The sequence below is a fragment of the Hylobates moloch genome, unplaced genomic scaffold, assembly GCF_009828535.3.
Source record: "Hylobates moloch isolate HMO894 unplaced genomic scaffold, HMol_V3 SCAFFOLD_16, whole genome shotgun sequence".
In the NCBI taxonomy this organism is placed as follows: Eukaryota; Metazoa; Chordata; class Mammalia; order Primates; family Hylobatidae; genus Hylobates; species Hylobates moloch.
The window spans coordinates 3325390-3352346 of NW_026652291.1; the positions used below are offsets into that span (position 1 = coordinate 3325390).

At 45.2% G+C, this 26957-nt stretch overlaps 1 protein-coding gene across 7 annotated transcripts in view; it reads left to right on the forward strand.

Annotated features, from left to right (window-relative positions):
- MOK (MOK protein kinase) overlaps nt 1-26957 on the forward strand; it is a 77369-nt gene that overhangs the window by 33706 nt on the left and 16706 nt on the right. For 3 of the 7 annotated variants that reach the window (XR_009210228.1, XM_032180533.2, XM_032180534.2), the window contains exons 3-7: nt 8152-8241; nt 10436-10506; nt 17386-17464; nt 17578-17626; nt 18352-18530. Coding sequence is in view for 6 of the 7 variants with exons in the window: in XM_032180533.2 (XP_032036424.1) it covers nt 8152-8241; nt 10436-10506; nt 17386-17464; nt 17578-17626; nt 18352-18530 (468 nt within the window). In the remaining variant the exon portion in view is untranslated. The remainder of the gene's footprint in view (nt 1-8151; nt 8242-10435; nt 10507-17385; nt 17465-17577; nt 17627-18351; nt 18531-26957) is intronic. The other 4 variants (XM_032180535.2, XM_058429445.1, XM_058429446.1 and 1 more) reach the window with 4 other exon arrangements.

Here is a 26957-nt window from a genome sequence, read left to right on the forward strand (position 1 = left end):
TTTTGTTCTAGTATGTTTTGGTTGCTTTCTTAGGATTTTTTTACTTAAAGAAATATGTCACCTGCAAATAGAGACAGTTTTACTCTTCGTTCCCAATGCTGATGACTTTTTTTTTTTTTTTTTTTTTTGAGACAGGGTTTTGCTCTGTTGTCCAGGCTGGAGTGCAGTGGCACGATCTCAGCTCACTGCAACCTCCGCCTCCCAGGTTCAAGTGATTCTCCTGCCTCAGCCTCCCAAGTAGCTGGGACTACAGGCGCCCACCACCATGCCTGGCTAATTTTTGTATTTTAAGTGGAGACAGGGTTTAACCATATTGGCCAGACTGGTCTCGAACTCCTGACTTTGCAATCTGCCCATCTTGGCCTCCCAGAGTGCTGGGATTATAGGCGTGAGCCACTGTGCCTGGCCCATGACTTTTTTCTAGCCTTTCCCACTAGCTCAGATTTCCAGTACAATATTGAATGCAAGTAGTGGGGAAGTGTTCAGCATTTCAACATTAGAAGCATGATGTTAGCTGTATATGTCTTTTATCAAATTGACAGAGTTCCCTTTCATGAATAGCTTGCTGAGAATTTTTGTCCTGAATTGGTATTGAATTCCGTCAAATGACTTTTTGGCATTATTATTTTTTCCTTTTTCTTTTACTATGGTGGATAACACTGATTAATTTTTGAATAATAACCTTGCATTCCCAGTATAGCTGGGATTCCCCACTTAGTCATAACATATGATCAGTTTTACATATTGCTGGATTTGATAGTATTTTGTCAAGTATTTTTGTATTTGTACTTATAAGGGATACTTTTTTTTTCGTGATGGAGTCTCACTGTGCCGCACAGGCTGGAGTGCGGTGGCATGATCTTGGCTCACTGCAACCTCCGCCTCAAGCAATTCTGCCTCAGCCTCCCAAGTAGCTGGGATTACAGGCGCGTGCCACCATGCCTGGCTAATTTTTGTATTTTTAGTAGAGATGGGGTTTTGCCATGTTGGCCAGGCTGGTCTTGAACTCCTGACCTCAGGCAATTCACCAGACTTGGCCTCCCAAAGCGCTAGGATTACAGGCGTGAGCTACCATGCTTGGCCTATACTTTTCTTATTATATAAAAGTCTTTGTTACGGAGTTAGGCGAGGTATCTCATACCTTTAATCCCAGCACATTGGGAGGCTGAGGTGGGAGCATGGCTTAAGCCCAGGAGTTTGAGACCAGCCTGGAAAAGACGAGACCTTGTTTCTACAAATAAAAAACAGCTGGGCATGGTGGCAGGCACATGTGGTCCCAGCCACTTGGGAGGCTGAGATGGGAGGATGGTTTAAGATCAGGAGGTCAAGGCTGCAGTAAGCAGTGATTACACTACCGCACTCCAGCCTGGGCCACAGAGTGAGACCCTGTCTCAAAAAAGAAAAAAAGAAAAATAAAAAAGTCTTTATTAGGTTTTGCGGCTGGGTGCAGTGGCTCACACCTGTATTCCCAGCACTTTGAGAGGCTGAGGTGGGTGGATCACTTGAGGCCAGGAGTTTGAGACTAGCCTGGCCAACACGGCAAAACTCTTGTTTCTACCAAAACTACAAAAATTAGGTGGGCGTGGTAGTGCATGCCTGTAATCCCAATTACTCAGGAGGCTGAGGCACAAGAATGGCTTGAACCCCGGAGGCGGAGTTTGCAGTGAGCCGAGGTTGCGCCAGTGCACTCCAGCCTGGGCAACAGAGTGAGAATCTGTCTTAAAAAAAAAAAGTTTTTGTTAGGTTTTGGTATAAAGGTTTTCAGGTCTAACAGAACAAGTTGGGAAGTGTTCATTCCTCATTTTTTTGCTGAGAAAGTTTGTGTAAGAGTATTTCTTTTTAAAATGTTTGAAATAATTCACCAGTGAAATTGTCTGGTCTAGGAGTTTTCCTTGTGGGGAAGGTCCCCCCTACAATGATGTTTATTATAACATCACTCGTAGTGATAAAAAGATGGGATCACGGTGAAGTGGTGGAACAAGGAATGACCTCAAGGCACATCTGTATCAAGGAATATTAAAGAAAAAAAAATAGAACTGTGCCAAATAATTTTGAAGGATTTCCGTATGATTTTTTAAAAGCTTTATTGAAGGATGATTTCCTTTTGTTTCTTTTGAGATGGAGTCTCGCTCTGTCATCCAGGCTGGAATGCAGTGGTGCAGTCTTGGCTTGCTGCAACCTCTGCCTCCTGAGTTCAGGCAATTCTCCTGCCTCAGCCTCCTGAGTAGCGGGGATTACAGGCACCCGCCACCACTAATTTTTGTATTTTTAGTAGAGATGGGGTTTCATCATGTTGGCCAGGCTGGTCTCAAACTCCTCACCTCAGGTTATCCACCCGCCTCGGCCTCCCAAAGTGTTGGATTATAGGCGTGAGCCACTGTGCCCAGCCTGAGGTATAATTTTCTTTTCATAAAATTCAGCTATTGTGAGTTTCAGGACATTTATACGGCTGCACAACTGTCACCACAATTCCATTTTAGAACACTTTCATCATCTGTTGGGAGGTTTTTGATAACAACTAATAAAAATAAAATAGGGCTATTTTATTAAATAGGGCTGTTTCAATTTCCAGTTTTATTTTGTATCAGATTTGGTAACTGTGTTTTTTGAGGAATTTGTTTCTCTACCCTAAATTGTCATATTTATTGGCATACAGTTATTTGTAATACTCTCATTATTATTATTTAATTTTTTTTTTTTTTTTTTTTGAGATGGAGTCTTGCTCTTGTTGCCCAGGCTGGAGTGCAATGGCACAATCTCGCCTCGCTGCAACCTCTGCCTCCCAGGTTCAACTGATTCTCCTGCCTTAGCCTCCCAAGGAGCTGGAATTACAGGCACCCTGCCACCACGCTTGGCTAATTTTTGTATTTTTAGTAGAGACAGGGTTTCACTGTGTTGGCCAGGCTGGTCTCGAACTCCTGACCTCGTGATCCACCCGCCTTGGCCTTCCAAAGTGCTGGGATTACAGGCGTGAGCCACTGGGCCCCGCCTATTATTTTTTAATTCTGTTGGAGACAGTGGTGTCTCCTGGTGTCTTGCTCTGTCACCTGGGCTGGAGTGCAGTGGCATGATTATAGCTCACTGCAGCTTTGAACTCCTGGGCTCAAGCCATCCTCCAGCCTTAGCCTCCCAAAGTGCTAGGATTATAGGTATGAGCCACTATTCCCGGCCTATTTTTAAAATATCTAACTGTAGTGATCCTCTTTTTCATTCCTGATACTGGTTGGTGATATTAGTGTTTGATGTCTTTTTTTCTCCATCAGCCTTACTGGGAGTTTATCAATTTCGTTTATCTTTTTAAAGAGCCATCTTTTGGCTTTGTTGATTTTCTCTATTTGTTTTCTATTTCATTGATTTCTGTTCCTCTTTACTGTTGCTTTTCTTCCACTTAAGATATTTAATTTACTCTTCTTTTTCTACCTTCTTAAGGAGGACATTCATTTATTTATTTATTTTTGAGACAGTCTTGCTCTGTTTCCCAGTCTGGAGTGCAGAGGCAGAATCTTGGGCTCACTGCAACTTTTGCCTCCCAGGTTCAAGCGATTCTCCTGCCTCAGCCTCCCGAGTAGCTGAGATTACAGGCATCTGCCACCATGCCTGGCTGATTATTATATTTTTAGTAGAGACAGGGTTTCACCATGTTGGCCAGGCTGGTCTGAAACTCCTGACCTCAAGTGATCTACCTGCTTCGACCTCCCAAAATCTTGGGATTACAGGCGTGAGCCCCTGCACCCGGCCAAGGGGGACATTTAGATAATTGATTTTAACCCTTTCTTCCTTTAGTGTTTACACATAAATATCTTTCTGAATCCTGTTTTAGCTGCATCTCATAAATTTCTATATGTTGTACTTTATTTGGTTTGAAATGTTTTCTAATTTCCCTTGTGATTTCTTCTTTACTGTTTAATTTCCAAATATTTGAGGCTTTTCTAGGTAACTTACTATACTGATTTCTAATTTAATCTATTGTGGCCTGAGAACATGTTGTGTAAAGTTTTCAGTCTTTTGAAATGTATTGAGACTTACCTTATGGTCCAGCACATTATCTATATGGATGAATGTTTCATATATATTTGAAAAGAATATTTTATATACAGTTGTTGAATATGCTGTTCTATAAATGTCAATTAGGACAGGTAGTTAATAATGCTGTTAAGATCTTCTGTATTTTTACTGATTTTTTGAAAGATTGTTCAATCAATTATGGGAGTAGGGTGTTAAAATCTTCATCTCTTTCTTTAGTATTGTCAGTTTTTCCTTTGTGTATATTAAAATTTTCTCATTTAGGCCAGGCACAGTGGCTCATACCTGTAATCCCAGCACTTTGGGAGGCTGAGGCAGGTGGATCACTTGAGATCAGGAGTTTGAAACCAGCCTGGCCAACATGGTGAAACCTTGTCTCTACTGAAAATATAAGAATCAGCCAGGTGTGGTGGCAGGTGCCTATAATTCCAGCTACTTGGGAGGCTGAGGCAGGAGAATCACTTGAACCCAGGAGATGGAGATTGCAGTGAGCCAAGATCACACCACTGCACTCTAGCCTGGTCAACAGAGCAAGACTCTGTCTCAAAAAAAAAAAAAAAAAGCTGGTTGTGGTGGCTCATCACTTTGGGAGGCCGAGGCGGGTGGATCACCTGAGGTTGGGGGTTCGAGACCAGCCTGGCCACCGTGATGAAACCTCATCTCTACTAAAAATACAAAAATAGCCTGGGATGGTGGTGGGCACCTGTAATCCCAGCTACTCAGGAGGCTGAGGCAGGACAATAGCTAGCACCTGGGAGGTGGAGGTTGCAGTGAGTCTAGATTGTGCCATTGCACTCCAGCCTGGATGACAGAGCAAGATTTTGTCTCAAAAAAAGAAATTCTTCTATTTGACACATACACATTTACAGTTGTCATTGCTTCCTAATATATTGACTCTTTTTTTATCATTATGAAATCATCAGTAGTAGTAATCCTTATTTTGCAGTCTATTTTGTCTAATATTAATATAACCATTTCTTCCTCCCCTTCACTTTGAGGACTTTCTTCATATAGATTGTATTGGTTAGATAAACTTATTTTCCATAAAATTCATCCAATAAAATGAAATGTTGAAATTTCATAGTTGATCTTTACATAATTTTTCTTTTTTTTTTTTTTTTTTGAGATGGAGTCTCACACTGTTGCCCAGGCTGGAGTGCAGTGGCACGATCTCGGCTCACCGCAAGCTCCACCTCCCGGGTTTACGCCATTCTCCTGCCTCAAGCCTCCAGAGTAGCTGGGACTACAGGCACCCACCAGCATGCCCGGCTAATTTTTTGTATTTTTTTAGTAGAGACGGGGTTTCACTGTGTTAGCCAGGATGGTCTCGATCTCCTGACATGATCCGCCCGCCTCGGCCTCCCAAAGTGCTGGGATTACAGGCATGAGCCACCGCGCTTGGCCAATCTTTAAATTTTTTTTAAAAGTCTGAGTCCTGGTGATCATAATTTGTTCCATTTGTAGATTCCACTTATGGTAAATGTTATCTGGTTCTTTTCGGAGCAAAGGCTGCCTACATTCCTCTTACATTCAGTTCTGTAGTATTTTGTTTCCAACAGAACAATAAACAAAAACAAACTGAATGTCACCTGACCACAAAATTCAATGCAACTCCAAGGCAAAGAAAAGTAGTTTACTTCCAGGTTTTTTTAGATTTTTTTTTTTTCATGATTTTAAAAGAGGGAACAGAGTTGATTTGAATTTTATTAAGCACTGTTATTTGAACAATTGCTAGATCCTGGTATCTAGCAATATCCAGGAAAATGTGCCTTTCTAAATGTTTGTCTTAGTTCATTATTTCTCAGTGAATGCCTGTGAAGACATGAAAGAATCCTATCTACAATAAGCAAAATATGTTTTGGGGTGTGATAACTGGTTTTCCTATTACAGAGGAGAAGAGTGGATATTTGTGTAAATAGCATGGCTGTTTGGCTGCCCAGTTCTAAAAACTAAGTTTTTCAGATAGGGTGTTCAAAAATTGGAACGACTGCTAGCTTGTTAGCTTCTTGCTCTTTCCACCTGAAGCAGGATTTCTCTATCTCAACACTGTTAGCATTTTGGCCTGGAATTTTTTTTTTCTGTTCTGTGCATTGTAGAATATTGAATGATTTGTATTCATTGGTAAATAGCTGCTGTCCTGACCTTCCTGAGTCTCACCTGGCCCCCTTGTTCAGCACTCCCTAGTTCTGGCCACTTTGAGGACCCGGCTCCAGCATGGTGGGCTGTGTCTTTTCTGATTGGTTGTGGACCTGGGGTGCGAGCTGCTAACACTTTGAATATCAACTTGGATGTGAGAGAGGAAATACAGAATAGAAATGAAAATGGGGGCTAGAACTTTTAGTCCAAAAATATTCTTAGACTCTTCAGGCTATTCTGTTTTCAGGCTCTTCTTAAATATCAGGCTTCTATTTGTTGGCTAACATGAGAGTGACTTAAAATATTCAGACATATTTATTTATTTTTCTTTTTTGAGATGGAGTCTCACTCTGTTGCCCAGGCTGGAGTGCAATGTCACAATCTTGGCTTACTGCAGCTTCCACCTCCTGGGTTCAAGCGATTCTCCTGCCTCAGCCTCCCAAGTGGCTGGGATTACAGGCACGTGCCACTGCGACCAGCTGATTTTTGTATTTTTAGTAGAGACAGGGTTTCACCATGTTGGCCAGGCTGGTCTGGAACTCCTGACCTCAGGTGATCCACCTGCCTTGGCCTCCCAAAGTGCTGGGATTACAGGCATGAGCGACCACACCCGGCCTCAGCCATATTGATTTAAAACTACACCTGTACTACTACTGGGTATAACTACTCTTCAAATAACCAAACAAATGTTGAGCTTTCCAATATATGTTAAAAGTTGATAGAACAGAATTTGCCAGTTGAAAAAATAGTCCCACAATTAGTTCCTTTTGGAGCCCCTGAGATGAAAATTTCTGGTGAATTGAATTATTCAATTAGGTGTGACCCCATGGGCCTACCGTGGTGAAGTGGCATTCTCAAAAGAGGTCTGTCCAGAGGGCAGGGACAGCTAGCCTCAGGCCTTGGGCCTGATTGCACTGTATTGGCATGATTTGTATTGGTAGAGCAGTCTTCATAAAGAAGAGCCTGCAATAAGGCACACCTGCCAAGAGAATGCTTGTCAGCAAGTGAATGAAATGGAAAAGAGGGCCGGGCGTGGTAGCTCACACCTGTAATCCCCGCACTTTGGGAGGCCAAGGTGGGCAGATCACCTGAGGTCAGGAGTTTGAGACCAGCCTGGCCAATATGGTGAACTCCGTCTCTACTAAAAATACAAAAATTAGCCAGGCATGGTGGCGGGTGCCTGTAGTCCCACCTACTTGGGAGACTGAGGCAGGAGATTCGCTTGAACCTGGGAGGCAGAGGTTGCAGTGAGCCAAGATCACACCGTGGCACTCTAGCCTGGGCAACAAGAGGGAAACTCTGTTTCAAGAAAAAAGAAATCAAAAAGAGTACAGCATCATTAAAGAGAAGAAAGAGGCCGGGCACAGTGGCTCACTTTTGTAATCACAGTACTTTGGGTGGCTGAGGCGGGCAGATCATTTGAGCCTGGGAGTTGGAGAGGGCATAGTGGGATACACCTGTGGTCCCAGATACTCAGGAGGCTAAGGTGGGAGGATCACCTGAGCCTGGAAGGTTGAGGCTCCAGTGAGACATGATTGCACCATTGCACTCCAGCCCGGATGACAGTGAGGCTTTGTCTCAAAAAAAAAAAAAAAAGGAGGGGTGGGTCTTTTCTTGGAACTTTGAAATGCTCATTTTCAGATAGTGTATCTATAAACTGAAGACTAAATCTTAATTATTAATCTTATTAATTTAATCATAAGTTTTAATGTATATTTTTATGTTTGTTAATATGTAAAATAAACTACCAAGTATTCTTTCAGGATCTTAGATGGGAAAAATTTTAACATATGTTCTAGCTATAAGAACCTTGATTTTTTAATGCAGCAATGAGGTATGCTTAACTTCAGTTTCTAATGGGAGGAATAAAACCTGATTAACTTGCTTGAAATATTTGTGAGTTTTAAAATTGTGATCCTGGATAATAAGTAACTCTAATTTTGAAGTTGACCTAAACTGTGAATGAGCTATCCATTTTTACCTACACGATAGTATTGAGCAAGTCAACAACCTACGAGAGATCCAAGCACTGAGGCGCCTGAATCCGCACCCAAACATTCTTATGTTGCATGAAGTGGTTTTGTAAGTATATTTGGAGCTTGAAAAGTTATCTAAATTTGATGAAAATAATCTCTTTTTAAGGAAGAAAACCATGGTAGCCATTTTGAATATTTTCTTTGTAGCTCAGAGAGTAACCATTTTTACTTCATCTTACATCACATTTTTATTTGGAAAAATGTGCATCTGATTCTTTTTTTTTATTATTATTATTTTTTGAGAAGGAGTCTCTCTCTCTGTCACCCAGGCTGGAGTGCAGTGGCGTGATCTCGGCTCACAACAAACTCCGCCTCCCCGGTTCAAGCCACCTCCTGCCTCAGCCTCCCCAGTAGCTGGGGTCACAGGCACCTGCCACCATGCCCAGCTAATTTTTGTATTTTTAGTAGAGATGGGGTTTCACCATGTCAGCCAGGTTGGTTTCAAACTCCTGACCTCAGGTTATCCGCCCACCTTGGTCTCCCAAAATGCTGGGATTACAGGCATGAGCCACTGTGCCTGGCCAGCATCTGATTCTTAATTAATGTGGAAATGCCTTCATTTAGGTGACTCCACATCATAAAAGCATCCGTCATGCAAACAGTTCATCTCCTGGAGCTCAGTTAAGCTGCTGAGATCTTGAGTGTGAATTCTGACCTACTGGGAAAGCACTGTTTGTGTTATTTCAGGGATTGTACATTCTCACTCTGTCCCTGCCAGTTGCCGTTTCTGAACAGTCTCCTGTAGTCTTTCTTACTGTAATTGATAACATTTCTGGGGATTTTTCATTTCTGTTCTAATTATAGAATAGTTTCCATAAGGCTTATCTATCAATCAAAAAGGCAGAGCACAGCTTGTCCCTCGGTGCCTGCCTGAGCCTGGGAAGCCTTCTTCCTGACAGCTCTGTGCTGTGCTTACAGACCTCACTGAACTAGGGAGTCAGGCTATAGGGTTTTAGGACCTTCTTTGCTGTGGGCTGGAATGGCACTGCCACTCTGAGAGGGTGCACCTCAGTGTAGAAGCTTCGCTGTGGCTCCGGAGGGAGCCTGGCCTGTAAGATTGGCCAAGGAACTCCAGTTAAACTCCATTGCCAGTTAAAGTCTGGTAGATTTTATCAGAAAATGAAACAGTTTTAAACTCAAAATGAAATGTCTTGTTATAACTGTGTGGGTTCCTGGCCTGTAGTGTTCTTAGAAGTCGATTTGGGCCAGGTCCAGAGACTGCAGTTTGTATGTAATAGTCTCAACACTGCATGCACGTCATGCACTTTCCACACACTTTACAAAGTACTCCGTCTAGAATCTCACATGGGCCTCATAGCAACCGAGACCCCTTCCAGCCAGATTGGAGGCACCCAGAGTAGGGTCTGGGGTGATACAGGCTCTTGCTTAGGACTCCGGGAACCCTTTAAGGGCCTGCATGAACTCAGGAGAAGTTGGTGGCTCAGCCAGCAGTCTGTCCCCATTCTGTGTCAGCGTTGATATCACACACTTGTGATGTGACTCGTTTTTCTCTTTTTCCCCTGACTGATTTTTGGTTTTTACTCTTCCATTGTGATTTGTCCCAATTATATGGAAGGAATTTAGCTAAATTAAAATTAAATTTGCAGTCATGGAGCACGAATTAATTTTCTTTCTTTTTTTTTTTTTTGAGACAGGGTCTCACTCTGTTGCCCAGGCTGGAGTACAGTGGTGCGATCTCGGCTCACTGCAACCTCCGCCTCCTGGGTTTAAGCTATCCTCCTCCTTCAGCCTCCCGAGCAGCTGGGACTACAGGCACATGCCACCACACCCAGCTTTTTGTATTTTTAGTAGAGATGGGGTTTCACCATGTTGGCCAGGCTGGTCTCAAACTCCTAACCTGAAGTGATCGACCACCTCAGCCTCCCAAAGTGTTGGGATTACAGGCGTGTGCCACCACGCCTGGCCTCTTTCATTGTTTTGCTTACCCAACTCCCCAACCTTTTTCTTTCTGCTGATCATTAATTATGTATTTTCAAGACATATCTGTTTTCAACTTCTAGAATTTTGTTCAAAGTTGGGTTTTGCTAGTATTTTTAGTTAATTTTATCTGAAATACTGATTTAAAATCAAAACTTTTACTGTTTCAGCAGTTATACTGTAGTGTTTGATGTGGGAGTGCCTTATGTTCATTAGAAATGTTTACAAATGAATTAAATATTGGATTATATTTTCTGATTAAGGCCAGAAAATTTATTTTAAAAACCTGCTTTCTTCTTCAGTGACAGAAAATCTGGTTCTCTTGCACTAATATGTGAACTTATGGACATGAATATTTATGAGCTAATACGAGGTACGTAGAATAATTTGAAAGCTAACCTAAGATCCTCTTTTAAGGCTTGTAATTCATATATGCTTAGTTGTTCTCAACATCATTAGTCATCATAGTGCTGTAGTTATATGTAATACACAGTACAGTGTCACTTCACTCACCAGGAGGCATTTTTCTGACTGCTCCTCTACTCAGAACATGGCTGCAGACAAGGAAGGAAGCCCCAGACCCTCTGGGTGCCCATGTGATCGGGGGGAGAGTGGCAGGAGGCAGCAGGGGCAGCTCTGCTGCAGAGTGCCTGCAGCCAGCCCCGCCGTGGGCATGTGTGTGCAGGCCCGCTGGCTCAGGGGGCCTCTTTGCTCCCCAGATCTGCTGTTGCTTGACATTCTGTTCCATGCCTCTTAAGGCAGAGCTTTCCCTCCAAAGTACTCCCCTGCATGTGAGGGAAGCTCCTACCATTTTCCAGGATGCTCATTCATTTCCTTTCTTCTGAACAATAAAACGCTGTTTAAGAGAGCATGTGTGCCTGAGGTGACCTCAGTCAGGGCTGGTTTGAGGTACTTATAGAGGTTCCCTGAGGGGAACAGGAGAAAAGGAGAGGCTGGCCCACACTGAGCCAATTGTTCCTGGGGGTCTGACCTAATGGTTGTGTTAGATGTCAGGACAAATGAACCTTGTATATCTCACTAAGAAAGCAACATAGCAAGTGTTACATTTTACAAATCACATTAAACCTAGAGGACAGATAAAAAACAACTGTCCTACTGTCACATGAATGACTACTTATGACTTGGAATAGAATTTTAGTGACAGCATCATAGATGATTTAGATGGTGTATTATCTTACAATTTGGGCCAAACTGAAGATGATGTGCTATGGAAAATTTTTAGATTGATAAACTATTTTTGTGATGAAGAAGACACTGATGTTGAAGATATTTATGAAGAGTCCAAATAAAATTGTTTTTATGAAGTTGGATAGTGGAAAAAGCATTATATCAATATTCATGTATTTTATATGTGACTTAAAATATGTGTGTGATAGTAAATTACTAACAAAATAAATAGCATAAGTAGCCAAGTTTTTCTATATCCATAAAAGTTGATGTATATAAAGCTGGGTGCAGTGGCTCATGCCTATAATCCTAGCACTTTAGGAGGGAGGCCAGTGCAGGTGGATCACTTGAGGTCAGGAGTTCAAGACCAGCCTGACTAACAAGGTGAAACCCTGTCCCTACTAAAAAATACAAAAAAATTATCCGGGCATGGTGGTGTATGCCTGTAGTCCCAGCTACTCAGGAAACTGAGGCAGGAGAATCGATTGAACCTAGGAGACAGAGGTTGCAGTGAGCTGATATCATTCCACTGCACTCCAGCCTGGGCGACAGAGCGAGACTCTGTCTCAAAAAATAAAAATAAAGGCCGGGGGCTGGGCGTGGTGGCTCATGCCTGTAATCTCAGCACTTTGGGAGGCTGAGGCAGGCGGATCACGAGGTCAGGAGATTGAGACCATCCTGGCTAACACAGTGAAACCCCGTCTACTAAAAATACAAAAAAATTAGCCGGGCGTGGTGGCGGGCGCCTGTAGTCCCAGCTACTCGGGAGGCTGAGGCAGGAGAATGGCGTAACCCGGGAGGTGGAGCTTGCAGTGAGCCAAGATCATGCCGTTGCACTCCAGCCTGGGTGACAGAGCAAGACTCCGTCTCAAAAAATAAATAAATAAAAAAGGCCGGGCGTGGTGGCTTATGCCTCTAATCCCAGCACTTTGGGAGGCTGAGGCAGGTGGATCACTTCAGGTCAGGAGTTCAAGACCAGCCTGGCCAATATGGCGAGACTTGTCTCTGCTAAAAATACAAAACAAATTAGCCAGGCGTGGTGGCATGTGTCTGTAGTCCCAGCTGCTTGGGAGGCTGAGGCAGGAGAATAGCTTGAACCTGGGAGGCAGAAGTTGCAGTGAGCCCAGATCGCGCCACTGCACTCCAGCCTGGACATCGCAGCAAGACTCCATCTCAAGAGAAAATAAAAAAATAAAAATAAAAGTCAACAAGAAGGGAGAATTTTTGGCAAGTTGCTGTGTGTTTAGACGCTTGAGAAAGCTTTGTTTAGAATATATATATATATATATTTTTTTTTGAGACAGAGTCTTGCTCTGCCAGTGGCGTGATCTCAGCTCACTGCAACCTCTGCCTCCGAGGTTCAAGAGATTCTCCTGCCTCAGCCTCCCAAGTAGCTGGGACTACAGGCATGTGCTACCACACACACTTGGCTATTTTTTTTTTTTTTTTTTAGGCGGAGTCTCACTCTGTTGCCAGGCTGGAGTGCAATGGTGCAATCAGCTCACTGCAACTTCTGCCTCCCAGGTTCAAGTGATTCTCCTGCCTCAGCCTCCTGAGTAGCTGGGACTACAGGCACGTGCCACCACACCCAGCTATTTTTTTGTATTTTTAGTACTGACGGGTTTTCACCATGTTGGCCAGGATGGCCTTGATCTCTTGACTTTGTGATCTGTCTCGGCCTCCCAAAGTGCTAGGATTACAGGCATGAGCCACCGCGCCCAGCCAATTGTTTTGTATTTTTAGTAGAGACGGGGTTTCACCTTGTTAGCCAGGATGGTCTCAATCTCCTTGACCTCGTGATCCACCTTTCTCGGCCTCCCAAAGTGCTGGGATTACAGGTGTGAGCCACTGCGCCCAGCCTTAGAATATATGTATTTTTAGGATAACATTTATATGTATTTTCAGTAGTAGAGGAATTGTATAATTGAAGAAATTGAATCTATTTCTTTCAATATCTGTCTACAGCGATTGTAGAAAACAGACCTTGCAGTAGGCCTCCATTCATTATATAAATATTGTATTCCATAGGCCAGGCAGTGTGTTCAGTGCACCAACTCTGAGATGCTGTGAGCAATACGGATCATCCTAGGTTCAGAGATGTTAAAATGTAAGGAGAATGGCCAACAGTGCTTGTAGGGTAGTAAATATTGAAATATGCATCCTGATTTTAGAGTTGGTAAAATTTGAAAAACAAGCCTGTCCTAGAATTGATGAAATATAATGATAATGATAATAGCTAACAGTTCATGAATGGTACCCATATGGCCAGGCACCGTTCTTAATACTTTGTAGGAATTAACTCATTTTAACCTTCCAACAACCCTGTCAGGCAGATACGGTGCAGGAGAGGATGTCCCATTTACAGTGACATGCCGTGGGCTATTCCAGAGGCAGGGACATGGTGGGGAACACAGCAGACACAGTTCCCACCCACGTGGAGCTCACACTTGATGAGAGACAGGAAACAAACGAAGAAATTATCAAGAATATCAGTCAAAATGATCAAGAATTCCAGATAGGGATAAGTGCTATAAGTGAATAAAACAGGCCAATGTATTAGAGAGTGATGAGGATAGAGTACTTCAGGCAGAGGGACAGCCAGTGCAAAGGCCCTGAGGCCACCGTGAGGGAAGAGGCCCATGTGGCTGGAGGACATGGAGGAGAGTTGCAGGAAACGGAGTAGGCAGGCATCAGTGAGGCTAGTAGGGCAAGGGTAAGAATTTTCGTTACTCTTAAGTTCAATGGGAAGCCATTATTGGGCTGTAAAGCAAGGGAGAGGTGGTTTTCAATTGGTGTTTAGACCGGTGTTTCCAAAACGATCACAGAAGACCAGTTGTTTTATTTCTAATCTATTGCAGACCAGAATTTTTGTAAAATATAGTAAAAATAAATTACCAGAAAAGTGATCACGTGCTTAGATGTCACAGCATGTCAAATTGCTATAAATGGTTCTGAACAGGTATTCTTTTTTTTTGAGACGGAGCCTCACTCTATTGGCAGGCTGGAGTGCAGTGGCGTGATCTCTGCTCACTGTGACCTCCGCCTCCCGGATTCAAGCAATTCTCCTGCCTCAGGCTCCCAAGTAGCTGGGACTACAGGTACACGCCACCACACCCGGCTAATTTTTGTGTTTTTAGTAGAGACAGGGTTTCACCATGTTGACCAGGATGGTCTCGATCTCTTGATCTCGTGATCCGCCCACCTCAGCCTCCCAAAGTGCTGGGATTACAGGCGTGAGCCACTGCACCCAGCCCTAAACAGTTATTCTTAATTTATGTCATCTCCTCTTAGACCAGTAACAAATAGTCCCTGAACCGTCATCAGCTCATGGACTGTGCTTTGAGTAGCATCTTTTTAGAAGGAACTCTCCAGTTGCTGTTTAAAGAATAAATGTGCTGTAGGTGGATGTGTGGGTTCTCCCTTTTAGTTGCAAATAACAGCCTCCCCTATTCTCTGATTAACTCAAGATGGGTTACTCTCTGTGATATGGGTAGATTGCCAGAATTGTTGGGAGGACTGAATAAGCAGACTCTGGTCTTGGCCTATAGGAAGTTGCTTCTCACAACTCTGCTCCCCGTGATCAGGCTGCTGGCCCTGCCGCTGACAACACTCTGCAGAATAAAGCTGCTGCAGCTACCAGGCCTGGAATCATGCCTATTCTGCCAGGATCAGGAGGCAGCCGTGATCCATGCCCTCAGAATGGATGCCTTCCCTCCTCTCATCTGCCCCCATACCTGGGCCAGAAGCATCTTTCCCAAGTGTTCCCATTTAGGCAGAGCCTAAGTCACATCTGGAACACTCAGCTGCAAGGCAGCATGAAGAATGTCATTTGGGGTTGGGCGCGGTGGCTCACGCCTGTAATCCCAGCACTTTGGGAGGCCAAGGCGGGCGGATCACGAGGTCAGGAGATCGAGACCATCCTGGTTAACACGGTGAAACCCCGTCTCTACTAAAAATACAAAAAATTAGCCGGGCGCAGTGGCGGGCGCCTGTAGTCCCAGCTACTCGGGGGGGCTGAGGCAGGAGAATAGCGTGAACCCAGGAGGCGGAGCTTGCAGTGAGCCGAGATTGCGCCACTGCACTCCGGGCTGGGTGAAAGAGCGAGACCCCATCTCAAAAAAAAAAAAAAAGAATGTCATTTGGACATTCAGGCCTGGCATGCTAGATGGGGGTTTGGGATAGGTCCTGAGCAAGCCAATCTGCGGGTGTGCCATGAAGGCAAGAGTGGTGTGGGAGCCTGGGGAAGGGATGGCGAAGGCCCTTTGCGCACCACTCTCTCTGGATGAAAATTAAAATCAAGTAAAATTGACATCTTCTGGAGCAGGGGTAAACTGTGATGCTGGGCATGTGGTATGAAGTCTTCAAACACAGTAGAAAGCTGTGGGCACCAAGGCACAGCCAGCCCAAGTGCTGAGTACAGGGCAGATGCAGGGGACTGTGCTAGCCACGCTAAACGGCCTCTCCTGTGAAAGAAGACATGTGGACCGAGACTGAAAGCAGTTGAACTGCTTCTTGAACTGTGATCTATCCCCCTTTAAAGTGGACATCTCCACATAAACAGGAAAGCCTAGCGGAACACTGGGTTGACGAGTGACTCCTAACATTTTCATAATCAGCGTAGGCTCAAGGACAGCGTCCTGGAAGGCCTCCGAGGCCGGCTGAGGCTGTCAGACCATGCTACTCGTGTGACGATCGCTCAGTGCTGTTCCCAGTGAAACCATAGCACATGCGCTCTGAATGTTCACAGAGCTGTGGCCAATGTTGGAGGTGACGCACGTGCTAATTGCCTCGATTTCATCCTTACACATTGTATGTATGGATCAAAATAACACTCTCTGGGTCCCATGAATAGGTACAATTACTGCATTTCCACTACAAAGGAAAAAAATTATCAACAGTTCTGTCATTCTTCAGTAACGTTTATTGTTTATTTAGTTTTTAATTGTCCAGCAATTTCCCAAACCTGCTTCACCTGTTTCAAAACTCAGAAAAACCACGTGTGCTAGAGCAGCGGTAGAGTCACTGTGCAGCTGATAGAGCTGACTCGCCCGGGGCTTCCAAAACAGGCCCTTGCAGTGTCTCCACCGTGTTTATAGATTTTGTTAAATTTGCAAAAATAAGATATTTCAACCACAAAGTTAAGACTGCCATCTCCTATTTTAACCTCTCCTATGTCATATTTCCCCTCTTAGCATAACCGTGAAATAGCCGTGAACATGTCTGGAATCTTGTTAAGGGTTGGCTGGGATACATTTATATGCTTTGCAGTCTCTTCCATGTATTAATAGTTACATTATTGCTGGCCATCTCATTTGGGATGTGTTCTAGGAATACTCTGAATATGGTCAATTCAAAGATTAAAGAGCATTCACTCCATAGAAAACTTGAAATATGAAATCTTATAGCTCTGATATGAAAGAAACTTAGCAGTTTCCCCAGATTTGACAATTCTAAAAATTACATGGTGCTACTAACACATAGTTGAGAATGTAAAAGAAGCCTCTATAAACTGCCAAAAAGAAAAATAAAAAGGGATTTTCCATTAAAAATGTATGTGCTATGTAATTTTAAATGAGATCATGCCATTATACAGATTTTTTTTTTGGACGGAGTTTTGCTCCTGTTGCCCAGGCTGGAGTGCAATGGTGCCATCTCGGCTTGCTGCAACCTCCACCTCCTGGGTTCAAGTGATTCTCTAGCCTTAGCCTCCCAAGTAGCTGGGATTACAGGTATCCGCCACCACACCCGGCAAATTTTTGTATTTTTAGTAGACACGGGGTTTCACCATGTTGGCCAGGCTGGTCTCAAACTCCTGATCTCGTGATCCACCCACCTCAGCCTCCCAAAGTGCTGGGATTACAGGTGTGAGCCACTGCCCCTGGCCAGTATGTGGAATTTTAAATGGTATGTTTTGTAGGTACACTGCATATTTCCTAAGGCTACTTAAGATTATTTTTTACAGGGGATTTTCACACATCGTTAAATAAAAATGGATTATTTTTGTTTCAAAAAAGAGGATATGTACCATCAGTAACTGTATTTGCCTATTTCCTTGATTGTACAGGGAGAAGATACCCATTATCAGAAAAAAAAATTATGCACTATATGTACCAGTTATGTAAGTCCCTGGATCATATTCACAGGTATGCTCTTGGAGATTCGACAGCTCTGAAATTAATAAAATGTGTTAACATTCAGATTAAAGAATTTGAATAAATGAAGTGTAATTGTATTTTTCCTTTTATACTGAATGCAGAAATGGAATATTTCACAGAGATGTAAAACCAGAAAATATACTAATAAAGGTAAGAGCTTTTACATGAAAGCTAGGTATCGGAATAAAAGTTGAACAGAAAATCTTTCCCTGAAAGGTTTTCTCCTCCTACTGGAGGAACTTTCGGTCCATGCAGCTAGACAGCCTGTTTGTTACAGTAATTTTTTTCCCTCTCAGGTTGTAAAAAGTGGTTTATTTAATAAATGCCATCAACATAACTGACTGCACCTGGAAGAAAATAATAGCACCATTTTCACACTGCAGACAAAAATGAACCCCATTCAGACGGCCATTCGAACCTTCTAGAGGGAAATGTGGCAGAGGCAGGATTTGAGCTCAGGTCCGTCTCACTCCCAAGCCACTAAACTACCTGTGTTTAAACCGTATAATTTGCTGTTTCCCTGTGTGGCTAAAAGAGCCCTTGCTGGGCAAGCTGGCAGCATGATTGGATGGACGACTAGTGTGTCACTCATTTGTAGAAGCGCCGCAAGTTAACCATTTTCCAAACCTGTAGACATTTTGGAAATATATGTAAAACATAGCCAGAATATTTGTAAACCTGTTCCACTGAATCGACACATCACTTCCTCATCTGCTGGAGGCACTTTCAGGTGCTCATAAAGCCCGTAATTTGTATTTTACAGACTACTTTAGATGCTAGTAATTTTCCTGCTGGTGCATAAATATTTGGAGTGGTTTGTATTACGATAGCCACATAATGGGACGTTACTTGTCCTTGCTTCTCTCCCCTTCCAGCAGGATGTCCTGAAATTAGGGGACTTTGGCTCCTGCCGGAGTGTCTATTCCAAGCAGCCGTACACAGAATACATCTCCACCCGCTGGTACCGGGCCCCGGAGTGTCTCCTCACCGATGGGTTCTACACGTGCAAGATGGACCTGTGGAGCGCCGGCTGTGTGTTCTACGAGATCGCCAGGTAGCACCAGGCCAGGCTCCTGCCTGGTTCCTGCGGCGGAGGGGCGGGGCAGCCAGGCTCGCGCTCCTTCCCTTACAATCCAGATGTCATGGTCATTCTGGTTTTTCTTTCTGTTTTACTGTTTTTAATTTAACAGAAAATTGACTAGGCTTTCATTTTACTTGTTGTACATATTTGGCCTTGCCTGCCCTTCCCGGAGAAGAGCACCAGCCCTCAGTTGTTCTCCCTCCCGCACACCCTGGTGGTGTGGGCAGCTGTCTCCTTGGGCTTGCTGTGAGGTGTTTGATGGGGCTGGTGTGGGGAGGGGTAAGCCAGGCCTCCCCTGAGATGTGCAGTCATATCAGGTAGGGTGTCCTGGCCACAGGTGTGAGGATGAGGCACCTTCTGGCACAGTTGGACTCTAGAATGCCCCAATCCCACCCCTCCCTGCTCCAGCTTCCAAACCTCCCACTCCCCCCAGCCTTTGGGAAGGAGCAATGGCCCAGGGACGAGGAGATGGGGGACGGTCCCACTCCAGGGTGAATGGTGTTGAGTTGAAGAAGCGCACAGGGGTGGAGGGCTGCACCTCTTGCTCCCAGTGGGCCTCCAGGCAGGTGGCAGTGAGGTTAAGGTCTGGGGGCGCATCTGAGGGGTCAAAGTCTGGTCCCGCCTGCTCAACAGACTGCTGCAGAAATGCACTTCAGGACATACTCTCCTTTGATCCAGATGGTTCATACTGGTAACTTTTCATTTGGGAAAGCTGAATGGCAATTTCACTGCAGCCAGAAGTGCCAACCAAGAGTCCCTTCTCATGAGCCCAGGTCCCGTGAGTTCATCTGGAGGGGGCAGATGTCAGGAGCACAAGGCCGCCCGCATCTCACCAGCACACAAGACGGCCCATGGTGCACCAAGCCACCGAACTGGGCTGAGGCACTCATCTCCCCACTTGGAGCTGTTTCCTGCTCACCCGCATTTCCTCCTCTCTCCTTTAGTCACAAGATCCTGCTGTTTTCTAGGATAGAAGCTAGGCCTACCACCAGAGCTGTATTTTTAAATATTATTTGTGGCATGTAATATGAATTGAATTTATTTAAACAGGTTTAAAATCTTTAGTTTTATATATTTTTTTGAGATGGAGTTTCGCTCCTGTTGCCTAGGCTGGAGTGCAATGGTGTGATCTTGGTTCACCACAGCCTCCGCCTCCCGGGTTCCAGCGATTCTCCTGCCTCAGCCTCCCAAGTAGCTGGGATTACAGGCATGCACCACCATGCCTGGCTAATTTTGTATTTTTAGTAGAGATGGGGTTTCTCCATGTTGGTCAGGCTGGTCTTGAACTCCTGACTTCAGGTTATCCGCCTGCCTCAGCCTCCCAAAGTGCTGGGATTACAGGCATGAGCCACCACGCCCAGCACAGATTTAAAATCTTGTTCCCACAATTCCAAAATCTATAAAAGAAGGGTTGGGGTATTGATTACGAGACGGGTTAGAAAGGCAGATAGTGAGCAGAAAAATAAATAGTTCGGTTTCACCCAGAGTAAAGCTATAGAGAGAGCCTTGGAAGAAAAGATCGGTTATCCACTTGAAAAAGGCCTCCAGGGTGTTGTTCCGTGGGTGGAACCAGGAAATATCTTGTGAGAGGGCATGAAGGAAGAGAGTGAAGCAGCAGGATAGACAAAAGCAGGGCATGTAGGGAGGATGTGGGAATGTTTGATAGTGATTGTGATTCCTGCTATAAGGGTAACGATTAGGCAGAAGGCTAAAGTGAGGGAGACTTTTTGGCTGGTATTCCAATTGGAAGGAGTTACACTATATAATCCCACTGCAAACAATAGGGTAAGTATTATAATGCCTGCAATTAGGGTGTAATAGAGTGTTTCCATTAAAGGAGACTAGTTGTAATAGTACTTTAACCCTGTTTGAGATGGATGGATTTACTGATGTGAAGTTTCTTCTGGGATGGATGTGAGGCGGAGTCAGGCAAGGAGTGTGCTGGAATAACAGTTAGAAGTTGGTGAGGTGCTGGTTGGTGGATCGGAGGTGGGAGCTCTCTTTAACCTGGAAAGGTGATACTAGGGGGTATGTCCTGAGAGTTTGGCTGCAGTAGGTGTCACGCGCGTCCCTGTGAAGAGACCACCAAACAGGCTTTGTGTGAGCAACAAGGCTATTTATTTCACCTGGGTGCAGGCGGGCTGAGTCTGAAAAGAGAGTCATCGAAGGGAGATGGGGTGGGGCTGTTTTAGAGGATTTGGGTAGGTAGTGGAAAATTAGTCAAAGGGGGTTGTTCTCTGGCGGGCAGGGGCGGCGGGGGGCGGTCACAAGGTGCTCAGTGGGGAAGCTTGGGGGGGCGGTCACAAGGTGCTCAGTGGGGAAGCTTCTGAGCCAGAAGAAGGAATTTCACAAGGTAATATCATCAGTTAAGGCAGGGACCGGCCATTTTCACTTCTTTTGTGATTCTTCACTTGCTTCAGGCCATCTGGATGTATATGTGCAGGCTTGGGCTTAGAGGCCTGACATTCCTGTCTTCTTATATTAATAAGAAAAATAACATAAAATAGTATTGAAGTGTTGGGGCAGTAAAAATTTTGGGCGGGTGGTATGGAGAGATAATGGGCAATGTTTCTCAGGGCTGCTTCGAGTGGGATTGGGGTGGCGTGGGAACCTGGAGTGGGAGAGATTCAGCTGAAGGAAGATTTCGGGGTAAGGGGTGATATTGTGGGGTTCTTAGAAGGAGCATTTGTCATATAGAATGATTGGTGATGGTCTGGATGTGGTTTTGTATGAATTGAGAGCTAAACGGAAGACACAAGGTCCGAATAAGAGAAGGAGAAAAACAGGTATTAAAGGACTAAGAATTGGGAGGACCCAGGACATCCAATTAGAGAGTGCCCAAGGGGGTTCAGCACAATGACTTGCTCGGTTGGTGAGTTTTTGGGCTCTATCCTTGACAGAGTCCTCCTTTTTAAGTTGGTGGCTGAGCTCGGTGAGGTGTGTTTTTAAAAGACCATTAGTCCGTTCCATTCTGCCTTTCCTGAAGATTGAGGACGGTGAGGGGTATGAAGGTTCCACTGAATACCAAGAGCCTGAGAAACTGCTTGGGTGATTTGACTAATAAAGGCCAGTCCGTTATTGGACTGTATAGAGGTGGGAAGGCCAAACCAAGGAATTCTGTCTGACAGAAGGGAAGAAATGACCGCGGTGGCCTTCTCAGACCCTGTGGGAAAGGCCTCTACCCATCCAGCGAAAGTGTCTATCTAGACCGAGAGGTGTTTTAGTTTCCTGACTCAGGGCATGTGAGTAAAGTCAATGTGCCAGTCCTGGGCAGGGGCAAATCCCCGAGCTTGATGTGTAGGGAAGGGAGGGGGCCTGAACAATCCCTGAGGAGTAGTAGAATAGCAGATGGAACACTGAGAAGTGATTTCCTTGAGGATAGATTTCCACGATGGAAAGGAAATGAGAGGTTTTAAGAGGCAGACTAGCAGCTTGTAACCTACATGGAAGAGGTTATGAAATGACGACAGAATAGAACGGGCCTGTGAGGCTGGAAGGAGATACGTTCCTTGGTCCGAGAACTATTTGCCTTGTGTGGGAAGAAATTGATAGGTGGAAGTTTCCGTGGGGGAATAAGTGGGAGTGACCAATGAGAAGGAGAAAAACTGCCATGAGGGATAGAAGTTGGAACTCTAGCTGCTTCTTTAGCTACCTTATCAGCATAAGCGTTGCCCTGAGCAATAGGATCTGACGCCTTTTGATGGCCCTTGCAGTGAATGACTCCAGCTTCCTTTGGAAGTAAAGTGGCCTTGAGAAGAGTTTTTATTAAGGAGGCATTAATGATGGAGGACCCTTGTGTAGTGAGGAAACCTCTTTCAGCCCATATAACAGCATGGTGGTGCAGGATATGGAAGGCATGTTTAGAGTCAGTATAAATATTGACACGTAGTTCCTTTGCAAGAGTGAGGGCTCGAGTTAAAGCAATGAGTTCGACTTGTTGAGAGGTAGTGGAGGGGCAGAGCAGTAGCCTCAATGATAGATGTGGAAGATACTATAGCATAGCCTGCCTTTGCTGGTGAGTGGCAATTAGGCCTGGTGGAACTGCCATCAGTAAACCAAGTGATCAGGGTAAGGAATAGGAAAGAAGGAAATATGGGGAAATGGAGTGAATGTCAGGTGGATAAAAGAGATACAGTCATGGGGGTCAGGTGTGATATCTGGAATAATGTGGGAGGCCAGATTGAAGTCTGGGCCAGGAACAATGGTAATTGTGGGAGACTCAACAAAGAGTGAGTATAGCTGAAGGAGCCAGGGAGCAGAAAGTATATGCATCAGGTGTGAGGAAGAAAATAGATTTTGGAAGTTATGAGGGCTGTAGAGAGTGAGTTGAGCATAGTTTGTGATTTTGAGGTCCTCTAAAAGTATTTCGGTGATGGCAGCTGCCACACAGAGACATGATGGCCAGCCTAAAACAGTAAGGTCAGGTAGTTTGGACCAAAAGAATACAAGGCGCAGTCCCAGCTCTTGTGTAAGAATTTTGACTGCACAGCCCTACACTTTGGCTCTGTGTAATGAAAAAAGGTTGGGATGAGTTAGGGAGAGCTAGTGTGGGAGCAGCTTCCAGGGCTGTTTTTAAGGAAAGGAAAGAGGAATGGGGAAAGGATTTAGATCTAGGTGGTCAGCTAGGTTTTCTTTTGTGAGTTTATATAATGGTTTTGTTAGGCTGGCAAAACCAAGTATTTAAAGGTGAAGGTATTTAACCATGCCCAGGAAGGAAAGGAGTTGTTGTTTTGCAGAAGGGGTTGGGGTTTGGGAGATTAATTAGCCAGACACGATTAGCAGGGAGGGCATGTGTGTTTTCATGAAGAATTATGCCGAGATGGGTAACGGATGAGGAAGAAATTTGAGTTTGACTGAAGTAATGGGGACTGTCTGGGAAGCCTTGCGGCAGTACAGCCCAGGTAATCTGCTGAGCCTGATGCGTGTCAGGGTCAGTCCAATTGAAAGCGAAGAGTGGCTGGGATGAAGGGTGCAAAGGAATAGTAAAGAAAGCATGTTTGAGACCCAGAACAGAATAATGGGTTGTGGAGGGAGGTATTGAGGATAGGAGAGTATATGGGTTTGGCACTACAGGGTGGATAGGCAAAACAATTTGGTTAATAAGGTACAGATCCTGAACTAACTTGTAAGATTTGTCTGGTTTTTGGACAGGTAAAATGGGGGAATTGTAAGGAGAGTTTATAGGCTTTAAAAGGCCATGCTGTAACAGGTGAGTGATAACAGGCTTTAATCCTTTTAAAGCGTGCTGCGGGATGGGATATTGGCGTTGAGTGGGTAAGGGTGATTAGGTTTTAATGGTATAGTAAGGGGTGTGTGATCGGTTGCCAGGGAGGGAGTAGAGGTGTCCCATACTTGTGGATTAAGGTGGGGAGATACAAGGGGAAGATGTGAAGGAGGCTTTGAACTGGGGAAAAGGGCAGCAATGAGGTTTGGCTATAGTCTAGGAATAGTCAGGGAAGCAGATAATTTAGTTAAAATGTCTCGACCTAATAAGGGAGCTGGGCAGGTGAGGATAACTAAAAAGGAGTGCATAAAAGAATGTTGTCCAAGTTGGCACCAGAGTTGGGGAGTTTTAAAAGGTTTAGAAGCCTGGCTGTCAATACCCACAATTATGGAGGCAAGGGAAAAGAAGGTAATGTGGAGTGGGTAACCTCCGTATTGATTAAGAAGGGGATGGACTTACCCTCCACTGTAAGAGTCACCCAAAGCGTCTGTGATGGTCCAGGAGGCTTCCAAGGCAATTGGGCGGTGTTAGTCTTCAGCTGCTAAAGCCGAGAAGATCTGGGAAGGAGTCAGTCAGAGAGCCTTGGGCTAGAGTTCCAGGGACTCTGGGAGTGGCTGCTGGGCGAGTTGGACAGTCCTATTTCCAGTGGGGTCCCTCACAGATGGGACATGGCTTAGGAGGAATTCTGGGCTGTGGGCATTTCTTGGCCCAGTGGTCAGATTTCCGGTGCTTGAAGTAAGATCCTTGGGGAGGCAGTTCTGGAGGAATGCCTGGCTGCTGCGGTTCAGGCGTTTGGAAGTTCTTGTGTCCTGGAGATGTGGCTGGGGTTTGTCTCACAGTGGAGGCAAGGAATTGCAATTCAGAAATTCATTGCTACTTGGCTGCCTCTACTCTATTATTGTACGCCTTGAAGGTGAGGTTAATTAAGTCCTGTTGTGGGGTTTGAGGGCCGGAATCTAATTTTTTTGAGCTTTTTCTAATGTCAGGATTGAGTAATAAAATGCCTACTGAGAATAAGATGGCTTTCTGGCCCCTCTGGGTCTAGGGCGGTAAAGCGTCTAAGGGTTGTTGCCAAACGGGCCATGAACTGGGTTGAGTTTTTCTATTTGATGAAAAAGAGCCTAAACACTAACTGATTTGGGAGAGGTCAGATAAAGAAAAAGGAGCATTAACCTTGGCTAAGGCTTCGGCTCCAGCCACCTCCTTAAGAGTAAATTGTTGGGCAGGTGTGGGAGGGCTAGTCTCCCCACATGAAACTGTAAGCTGGACCCTGTGCGAGGATGGGAGGTGATTAAAGGATTATAGGGTGGGGGAGCGGAGGCTGAGGAAGAATTGAGACCTGGCTCGGCCTGGCGAGGAGTAGCCTGGGGAGGAGGGGAGAGGTCAGATGGGTTTGTAGAAAAGGAGGATTCAAAGGACTCAGAGCTTGGAGTGGAGACTGAAGGAACAGACAGGAGAGAAAGAAGAAAGATTTGGGATGAGTCGCATTGGGAGCAGAGACTAGGGAGGGACCGATGTGTAAAAGAATGCCTGGACCGGGTGTGGTGGCTCACGCTTGTAATCCCAGCACTTTGGGAGGCCGAGGCGGGCGGATCACAAGGTCAGAAGATCGAGACCATCCTGGCTAACACAGTGAAACCCCGTCTCTACTAAAACATACAAAAAATTAGCCAGGCGGTGGCGGGCGCCTGTAGTCCCAGCTACGCGGGAGGCTGAGGCAGGAGAATGGCGTGAACCCGGGAGGCGGAGCTTGCGGTGAGCCGAGATCGCGCCACTGCACTCCAGCCTGGGCGACAGAGCAAGACTCCGTCTCAAAAAAAAAAAAGAATGCCTGGACGTCAGGCACCTCAGACCATTTGCCCATTTTTCGACAAAAATCATCCAGGTATTGTAAAATGGAGAAATCAAAAGTGCCATTTTCTGGCTGTTTAGAACCATTATTGAGTTTGTATAGGGGCCCAGTGGTGTTGGAGAAGAAAATAAGACACTTAGGTTTTAGGTCAGGCAACAGTTGAAGAGGTTTTAAGTTTTTGAGAATACAGGCTAAGGGAGAAGAAGGGGGAATGGAGGGTGGAAGGTTGCCCATAGTGAAGCAGGCAAGCCCAGAGAAAAGAGAGGGTAGAGACATGGAGAAGGGGGGTGGTGAGCAGCCAAAGCAGGCATCCCCACAGTTGACTTGCCACCAAGAGAGTGTGGGTGAATGACCAAGGCAGGCATCCTCGTGGTGATCAGACACCAATGGAGTGTGGGTGAATAATCAGGCAGGCGTTCCCGCAGTGATTAAACACCAAGAGAAGACCATATTCCTAAGTCTGTGACTGGCGCTGGAGTTTTGAGTCCACGGATAAAATGTGTCTTCTTTGTCTCTACTAGAGAGGAAAAAGAACTGGAATTGGAAGAACAGAGAGACTGAAGGGTAGCAAGAGAGGCTGGAGAAGAGAGTGAAAAGACCACTTACCTGATTTGAAATTGGTGAAATGTTCCTTGGGCTGGTTGGTCTGAGGACCCGAGGTTGTAGGTGGATCTCCTCATGGAGTGAGGGCAAGGACAGGGGACTGGTCTCCCGAAGGAGTCCTCCTGTCCCGGGTTTCGGCACCAAATGTCACACGCGTCCCTGTGAAGAGACCACCAAACAGGCTTTGTGTGAGCAACAAGGCTGTTTATTTCAGCTGGGTGCAGGCGGGCTGAGTCGGAAAAGAGAGTCAGCAAAGGGAGATAGGGGTGGGGCCGTTTTATAGGATTTGGGTAGGTAGTGGAAAATTACAGTCAAAGGGGGTTGTTCTCCAGCTGGCAGGGGCGAGGGGGTCACAAGGTGCTCAGTAGGGAAGCTTCTGAGCCAGGAGAAGGAATTTCACAAGGTAATGTCATCAGTTAAGGCAGGGCTGGCCATTTTCACTTCTTTTGTGATTCTTCACTTGCTTCAGGCCATCTGGATGTTTACGTGCAGGCTTGGGCTCAGAGGCCTGACAGTAAAGATGACCTGGAAAGGGCCTTCCCATTTTGGTTTAAGGCTGGTTGGGTTAAGGGGTTTTTTTTTTGTTTGATTTTTGTTTTTTGTTTTGAGACAGAGTCCTGCCCTGTCGCCAGGCTGGAGCGCAGGGCACAATCTCAGCTCACTGCAACCTTCGCCTCTCAGGTTCAAGCAATTCTCCTGCCTCAGCCTCCCGAGTAGCTGG